Below are 9,461 nucleotides of genomic sequence, written 5' to 3'. Positions count from 1 at the left end.
GATCGATGGCCAACAGTCTTTGGTCCTTTGAAGATGAAGAAGGATTCATTTGGAGTTCTCGGAGGTGTTGGAGTTCCCTCTCTCTCTCTCCCTGTCTTTCTTTCTCTCTCTCTCTCTCTCTCTCTCTCTCTCTCTTGCTCTCTCTCTCTCTCTCTCTCTCTCTCTCTCTCCCTCCTTCTCTATCCCAGCCTTTCGATGTTCTGCTCCACACGTGGAGGACAGTGAGGTGCTCAATATCTTTCCTCTCTTTTGTTTGCTCTTTGGATGAATTTAGAATCTCTCAGAGGGCCACACCACGGACAGAAAGACAGACAGGCATGAGTAAACCAATCTGCCTGTTTAGATCAGGGCCACTGTGATAAACACTGCAATCATTTATTTTAACTCGGTGGAAGATAATACACACATGTGCGCACACACACAGAAGCACACACACCACAGACACACACATACACACACACTTAAAAAAGGTTGATGCTCTGGTTGAAGGAATGTCCTGCGCTGTAAAAAATGCCGTACGTGGTCGATCCCAAGCTGCTTGTTTGTTTAAGGCCTTTTCTCCTGGACCCGGTGTCCATGTGTGTTAATGCAGCGGGCCACTGATTTAGTGAGGGTTTTAGGCTTATAGGCTGCAGCTGTGACTGCGGCTGTGGGATTGCCCGTGCCCTGTTTACATGAGCCATGTCACTTTGATACACACTGGGACACATGTGCACACACGCATACACACCGCCTTTCCAGTAACCGCCTCGGTGATCGACTGGCGCGCCTTGGCTCTGTGCTGCTTGATTACTCTCTCCTTCTCTTGTGTAACCCCGTCTGCTCGCTGCCTTCTTTGCCCCTCTCTGCTTTCTCCTCTTCGCTCCATTTTATCTTCTCCTCTCCTTTCCCCTCCTCTCCTCTACTCCCGTCCCCTCTCCACTCCTCTCATCTCATCTCCTCTTCCTTGCTTTTCTTTCCTCACCTCTCTTCACCTATTCTCCCTTTCCTCCCCTCCTCTCCTAACATTGCCCCTCCAGGCTCTCTCTACATTCTCTCCTCTCCCTGCCTCTCTTTCTCTCTCCGTATCTCTTCGCCACTCCTCTCTTTTCTTCCTCTCCCCTCCTCGTCTCTCCTCTTCGCTCCCCCTCCCGACTCCTCTCCTCTCTAACCCTCTCCTCATGTCTCCTCCACACTTCTTTTCTTCTACCTCCTCCCTTTCATTCCCCTACTCTCCTCGCTCCCCCACTCTTCTCCCTTTTGTCTCCTCCCTTCCTCTCCTCCACTTGCCTGTCCTCTCCTCTCCTCCCCTTCTCTCTCCTCTCTTCTCCTCCCCTCCTCTCTCCTATCCTCTCCTCTCCCCCCTCTCGACCCTCTCCTCCTGTCCGCTCCGATGCCACCTGTGTCTGCTCAGGCCTGCCTGATCCACAGGCAGACCTGAAAGCCATTACCTTGCTGTTTACTCAGCCAACCCAATAATTAACACAAATTACACACAAACATTCCATACCAGAGGTACAGCATGCATAAATGTACAAGTACACATCAAATTAAATATACATATAGCACTGGCAATGTTATTGTGTGTCCATGGGTGTATGCATGTGTGTGTTTGTGTGTGTGTGTGTGTGTATGTGTACGTGTGTTTGTGTGGAGGTGCATGTAGTGTGCGTGTACTTGTGAATGTTCATGAGAGTAATTGCGTCTGATTGATATATATAAATGAGATGACCAAATGTGGGCTTTACTGACCACACAGACAGACTTTTCCGAGTTCATTAATCAGCGCATTCACTTAGGTTTGGGTAAGTCATTAACTATCCATAAAGGCACACACATGCATGCACGTGCATATACATACACACCGATCACACACACACACACACACACACACACACACACACAAACACGCACACACACACACACACACACACACATACAGATTCAGAATCTATTCAGGAAAACCCTTTATTTTTTGCAACCAAATATGGTTGCAATCAGATCACAGGAAAAAAGGACTTTACATGATTAGCCTAGTTGACCTTTTCGCCAGAAAGCTTATTTTGGGAACTAAATAGCTAACTGCTAAACCCTCAGCCAGTGCTGTGAAATGTCCTGGAACAGTAACAACCCTCCAATTGTTGCACAGGTTTCATGGGCCTGGGAGAATAATTGTTCTTGGTGCAATACGGACAGGTGTCATTTTAATAACCAGGATGGTTCACACCTGCTAGTGTCAACATGCCAGGTCAGAGAGGCCAGACTCCTCAACCCAACCTTTATCTTTAAACACCAGTCTCATGACCATCTGAACCTTCCCCATTTCCCTCTCTCTCTCTCTCTCTCTCTCTCTCTCTCTCTCTCTCTCTCTCTCTCTCTCTCTTTCTCTCTCTCTTTCGCTGTCTCTCGCCCAACCTGGTGTCAATGTTCTCACCTTATCTTAATGGCGCCCTCTTCAATTGGAGTTAATTGGTAGCCTTAGATGTCACGCCCGGCCACATCCTCTCCTCTGATCCCCTGACGACTCGTTTCCTCAAGTCTCGCCTCCTATTCCTCCTCCTCCTCCTCCTCCTCCTTATCTGGGCCACTCATCAGCCTGGAGGTATCTCCAGGCCAGCTGATGGGACCTTAATAGGAAGCAGTCTGCCCGAACCAGCGCCCATCCCCCTAGCCGTAACCCACCTCCGCTTTAGACCCAACCACTGACTCAGCTCTTTGGCGCTGCCCGGATCCCGGCGGAAGTTTAGGGGTAGACACAACGTGATGCGAGAGATGACAGATGCGGATGTATGAATCATCACCTTCAACTTGTACCCCCTGTCACTGACCCCACCTCACCTCACCTCAACTCCCCCCCCCCCCCCCCACCCCCCCCCCCCCCGCCCCCCACCCTCACTGGTCTGAGCCACCACTCACCGACACACACAGTGAACACACAGTACACACCCACTCGTTGACTCATGCAGGCCCCAGGGAGTCTTGTGTTCCAGGACGGGGAATAGAGCTCAGCCCGTCTGCGTGTCTGCACCCACTCTGTCCGCGTCTATCTCCCCAGACAGCTGAGCGAGAGGAGGGCTGATTTTACATGCTGGTCCTCCACGGCTGCTTAGCTCCTTTCAAAGTAACAACATTTTCAGGATCCCTCTGTTTTTTTTAAAGCACAAACACCAATGTCTATTAAAATACCAGGCAAGAGTGCACACCGTGCCTGTAGGTATAAGTGCAGGATTTGCAGTGTCGATTGTAACCAAGACGTTTGAGATGATTTGGTTTCATTCGTCTAGACGGGGCCCTAGCCACAGGCTACGGGAAACAAACACTTAGCAACGACTGCTGTTCTCTCTGGGAGGGGGCCGCTCTGATTCAGTTAAATGCTGTCTGCATTGTGGATGACATCTGCACTGTTTCATCAGTTCTCTGACTCACATCATTACGGCCCTGTCCGACAAGATGTTACCGCCACGTGTGCTTTTATTCTAATCGGCCACCGCTTTCAATAAAAACACGTCTTAATCATTTCGATAACCGCATTGAACCCTCTAGTTTCACATGGTTATTTCCTTTTCATTAACAGAGAACAGAACCACTATGAATCATCGCTGGCGTCGGGGCTGTGTCACCGCAGCTGAACGTTGGTTCATTTCCGCTCCTTGTTTTTTCGTAGACTCAGAGTCGGATGAAGCTGATTTCGGAAAACTACGAGGAAGACCACCACCATCCTCATCCTCAGCCTCACCATCCTCACCATCCGCACCCTCAACACCCTCAACACCCTCAACACCATCCTCACCCGCACCATCCACACCACCCACACCAGGTGCATCAGCACCACCGGAGTCTCCCCAGGGGCCCGCCCCATGCCAACCACCGGCCCCACATGGACCAGGTCAGTTCTTGCAACAAACGCACACACACGTACACACACACACACACACACACACACACACACACACACTCACACACGCATCAAAACACACACACACACACACACACACACACACACACACACACACACACACTCGTACATTTTTCAATACAAACAGGATCACACTATTCATTCACAGAGATGTGCAAGTAATCTGCAGTTTTTGGAGGATATTGCGCAACGTTAGCGTTTTGAGCCGAGACAACTACACTTTTACACATTCGACACTGACAGCACCAGTGACTCCCCCCCCCCCTCCCTCTTTAAGCCTTTGCTCTCCCCCTCTTCTCTCCCGCAATGCTCTCTCTCGGTGCCAAGTCACAGCTCTTCACATCATTCAGATAAGGAGCCCCAGGGCGAGAACTTCCAAATCTGTGTTTTGATTGGTGTGTGTGAGGTTATGTGGCTATGGCATTCGTTTCTCAACGTCAGCCAACCTCACTCTGTCTGTCTCCCTGTCTCTCTGTCTCCAACTGGCCGCAGGACATATAGAGTGCCTTTGTTTGTACACAGATGAGCTTAGATACAATGTGTGCTTATATGCACAACGGATACAGTGCAGCTGCACACACATACACGCACACATGCACATCAGTATGTGTGTGTGTGTGTGCTTCCATTGCATTTTTGGTAGGTAGTTTGCTTATCGATACCAATCCGTCTGTGAAACGTAACCTTTTTGCCACCCATTCAGATGGGGTTTCCAGCAAGTGTAAACATTGTTCAAAGAGTAGTCACGGTGATCTCACATGGCGTTCCACCTGTTGCCTTTCGCTCCTGGCTCTTGGAAAAAGCAGTATAAACTCATCATTGTGCTATTGTTCTCGCACCAATATTTGATTGCGGGGAATTCCTTACTCAGGAGATTAATGTGACCGGGGAATTTCCCCCCACTCCTCAGTCCTAAGCCCCGCCCCCATCACCGCCTCTATCTGATAGGCACTGTTTCTTCGTCTAAGGCTTACAGGCACTAGGCATGCATCTTTAGAGCCCTGTGTTGTGCTATGGTGCTACAATACACACACACACATACACGTACACACATATGCATATGACTACACTGCAAGTCGTCACGCTTACACACATGCGATGATGCGCTCCAGGTGAGAGCGGCGGAGGAATTGTTGGCCTGTGAGTCAGTATAATGAAAGGTCGGGATGACTGACAGCTGTGTGGCCCTGTCATGTCAGCGTTTGAAATATGCTGGACGTTTAACTCAGTGTGGGAGGCCAAAGTGTTTCTAGTAATAGTATACGCCGTTTGGCGGACCCTAAAATCCAAAGGGTCTTTAAATCGACGTATAAATCGTGACTAGTGGCTTAGGGCCAGGATGCTGGATGGATGATAGCTTACATGGGTGAAACGGTTAAAGGCAAACGTTTTTAATGCTGCTGATACTTTACAATATATCTTGTAGATCGTGTATGTAAAGGACACTGCATGTTTCACACAGCCAGGGAGGGCGGCTGGGGTATTTTGGCAGCCAAGTGTCTGGCTCGCTCTATTTTAAATGGTGAGGGTCGGTTTTTATTTCTGTATACCTTAAGTCAGTCACTGCACATTAGTTGTAGAAATAGCCCTTCTCAATTATGGACTTTGTTGCCCTGTTGACAACTGTTTTTGACTTGGTGCTATGAAACAGGAGCTCTTCACACTACATGTATGGGACTTAACAGCTTGGGCAGAGAGCATAACAGCAGTGAAAGTACCATAAGGGTTGTTGGGAAGTCTTGTTAAGTGAATCCAGAATAACAAAATAACTCACAAATGTGATGGATTATCTCCTCTTAAAATATTTTCTTGGCTGTAAAGAAATTAGGTGTTTGGGAATAAATGGGAAGAACAATCAAAAGTAATGCACAGAGAATACTTTTGTTTTTCTACTGCTCCCACATGTATATATATATTATATGTATCGGGTTGTTTTTTGTAGTGGTTGGCTGAATACACTCCATATACAAATATACTCCATATACAAAATACACTCCATATACAAATATATACAAAATCTCTGTCTCGCCACCTTCACCTCTCTCTCTCTCTCTCTCTCTCTCTCTCTCTCTCTCTCTCTCTCTCTTCTCTCTCTCTCACTCTCTTTCTCCCTCTCTCTCTCTCTCTAGCTACTCTAAACTATTTCTTGCCGGTGTCAAGCACACAATCTTCACGAACAACAAACAGAAGTACGACAGTGTTGACAGAGGTCAGCCAATCACTTTGTGGCTTTTCCTCATATCTGCTCTTTGACCGGAGCAGTGGAAGTTAGTGGAAGTTCAGCAGAGGTCAGGGCAGGGCCCCAGAGGTCTGCGTGTGTGTGTGTGTGTGTGAGTGTGTGTGTGTGTGTGTGTGTGTGTGTGTGTGTGTGTGTGTGTGTGTGTGTGTGTGTGTGTGTGTGTATGTGTGTGTGTGTGTGTGTGGGTGTTTGTATAAGCGGGTACTAGCTACGGGTCAGGATCAGGGCCCTGAGGTGAGACTGTTTTCCCTCTAAACAAAGTATCCTTTAATCTTCCCCTTTTTATCTGCTTGTGATTAATTACTTTATTTGTTTACCTTCCCTCTGCCTCTTTCCTTCCCTCTCTCTCTCTCTCTCTCTCTCTCTCTCTCTCTCTCTCTCTCTCTCTCTCCCTCACTCTGTCTGTCTCCCGCTCTCTCTCTCTCTCTCATCTCCCCCGGCCATCTCAATCCATCTTTATCCATCCTTGTCCACTCATCTCATCGCTCCTTTGGTCTCTCTCTCTCTCTCTCTCTCTCTCTCTCTCTCTCTCTCTCTCTCTCTCTCTCTCTCTCTCTCTCTAGCCTTTGATTGGATCACTCTGTTCACTCAGTTTCCCTAAACATGTGCCCATATTTCCAACTCATATTTTTAGCCTTCTTCCTCTCGTCTCCTTTCCTTCATTACGTTGTACAGTCCCCCCCCCCCACCCCCTACTCCACACACCATCTAGTATCCCAGCGCAGGGTAGCCAGGCCGGTGGTTCAACACAGGGTTCAGGGACGCCACGGAGAGGATGATTGATGATGATAATGACGATAATGATGAAACGGGCCGGCGTACTTGCTCGGGAGACCACAGTGCTTTTCCAAGTGTGTCAGGGCCAAAGGCGCATCGAGTGCCATGAATAACACAGTGGCAACCGCAGCCACGTGCACACACACACTCACACACAGGCACATACACACAAACACACGTGTACAAACGCATACACACAAACACAAACACACACACACACAAATGCATAAATGCATTCGCAGACACACACATGCACATACGCACACAGACAGACACACACACACATACACACACACACAAAAACACATGCATATACACACGCACACAAGATACACAAACACATTCACACGCCTTCTCTCACATGCTATATTCAAATGATGAACCTACAACAAAACCGTTTCCCATGAGCTGACACACACAGGAACAACACACACACACACACACACACACACACGCACGCACGCACGCACGCACGCACGCACACACACACACACACCTACACACACACACACACACCCCCACACACACACACACACACTCACACACATACACCTCATACATCCTGACACAGAAAAATATACAGTACATGCGCACGTCAACGTTTGGGGAATCCTAGGCTTACAATTGCATGCATTTAAACAGAGCACAATCATAAGAGCTCACTGTTGCCCCGCCGGGGCCAGACCCCACGTCATTCAGGGTTCACTGGGGCTCTGCGGGGCCCATCCTAACGCTCCAGCTCGGGGGCTCCTGGTCCTCTGGCTGCTGAGCCGGGATGGACATGGGGCACTGGGCAGGTGAAACCTAATGGAAGGGGACAAGGGAAGGAAGTGGTTGGAGCCTGTTGAGATGCACCCCAGGTCTCTGTTTATCTGTACAGGGGCCTGTTCAGTTTGACGGGTGTACGCGGCGGCCATGTTGTTCTCATTTAGGGCCCGGCAGCACCACTGCCAGACCCCTGGCACCAGCCCTCTCTGAGAGGAAATAGGGAACAGCCATAAAGTGTTTATCAGAGTCAGAATTACAAGGTCTTTTCTTTTTTGGGTTGTTGTTCTTTTTCCTTTTTCTGAGCCTTGACATGTTGCTGCCTGGTTTATGAGAGGTAGCACATGGCATTTGGTCTGATGTGTTTTTGTGTGTGTGTGCGAATGGCACTTGCTCGTTTGTATGTGTGTTTGTACGTGTGTGTGTGTGTGTGTGTGTGTGTGTGCATGTGTGTTTAACCTGGCGCTGTGAGTGCTCGTGGGTCTGGCTCTGTTTACAGCGCCTGTCACAGCCGTTCACTGTTTGCTAGCCGTTAGCAGCTAGCATGTTCTATTGAAAGACCATTACAACCTAAGCTTAGCTATAGCCTTACTGAGTTTACCAGGCCTGTCACAACCATTCACTTCAGCCAGGGCCACTATGGATGGCAGCCGAGGCCTTTAGGTTTCATTGCACAGTGCAGTTTTAGTGCAGACTTTACTGGGCCCGAGCTTAGCATAGCATGAAGCGGGCCCTGCGTTGGATACAGTTTGTGAGCAGCTCTTGCTAACCATCACATGGTTTGTGTCCAAGTACATTAGCTGTCCCGTTAGCATTGCTTTTGTTGCTGCACAGTCTCAAGCTCAGGCAAATATTCATGTTTAGCAGTCAGCCCGGGCAATGATATTCCGCACACATTGTATGCGTAAACACCGCGTTTCTTGTTGTGATTAAATCTCACTGTAACTAAAAGGCACCAGAGGAATCAATAGACAACAGCATGGCTTGCGTTAGGAACAAACCCAGTGTGTCACATTGAGTTCTGCCTTTCCTTTGTGGTTCTACCCATCTGTTACTTCAGTCCACCCGCGTTCATTCCGCATTCGTTCATTCAGACTTTCCCCAAACTGTGTGTTTCTACACACACACACACACACACACACACACACACACACACTCACACACACCAATTAAATATATGTACACACAACTGGGCGATTAACATTTATGCGTCTTTTTTCCCGCAGGACGACGAGGAAGGAATCTGGGCATGATAGACATCTCCCCGTAGGGAGGCGCTGGCTCCATTTCCACTGAGTGAGTTCTCTCCTTACTTAATAATAAATCTTAACGTAAGTCCATCTCCTCACTTGGTTTATCCTCCTTCCCTCAAACCTTTAGACAAGCTTTTGCTAAATGTCTGTGCAACGTTGCTAAACAGTGTTTGTGTGTTTATGTGTGTTGTTAGCCTGTCCTCCTAAACAATAGGTCTCTTGAGGCAGCTTTAGTGGCCATTAGCGAGAAACAAGGATGGTATCCACAGTAACCACAACCTTACCAAACAAACCATTGCCCCACTGGCCCTCTTTACAGTGACTTATGTATCTGAGATGGGTTTGAGCCGGGGTGGGTGTATGTGTGTTTGTGTGTGTGTCTGTGTGTGGGGACGGGGGCGTTGGCAGGGTTCACGGCCGCCCCGCTCCTTCCGATACAAGAGCGTCGTTCGTCCGGTAGCTAAAACCGCGCGCGTGGACCGCGGCGGTGAACCGTGGGCTAACTCTGTGGTATTAGGAAACTAAGTCCGCA

General features: G+C 48.7%; 1 protein-coding gene across 1 annotated transcript in view; it reads left to right on the top strand.

Moving 5' to 3' along the window:
- Nucleotides 1-8,929, top strand: part of LOC307079848 (ERC protein 2-like) — a gene marked incomplete at both ends in the record, with an annotated part of 113,078 nt that extends 104,149 nt beyond the window's left edge. The window contains 2 exons of the mRNA XM_079742356.1: nt 3,644-3,865; nt 8,903-8,929. Of these exons, the coding sequence (XP_079598482.1) occupies nt 3,644-3,865; nt 8,903-8,929 (249 nt within the window). The remainder of the gene's footprint in view (nt 1-3,643; nt 3,866-8,902) is intronic.
- Nucleotides 8,930-9,461: the final 532 nt, after the last annotated feature.

The sequence above is a fragment of the Pollachius pollachius genome (genome assembly GCF_949987615.1).
Source record: "Pollachius pollachius genome assembly, chromosome: 8".
Classification (NCBI taxonomy): Eukaryota; Metazoa; Chordata; class Actinopteri; order Gadiformes; family Gadidae; genus Pollachius; species Pollachius pollachius.
The sequence above is the reverse complement of the archived record's forward strand: the minus strand, read 5'-3'. Positions and strand labels throughout refer to the sequence as shown.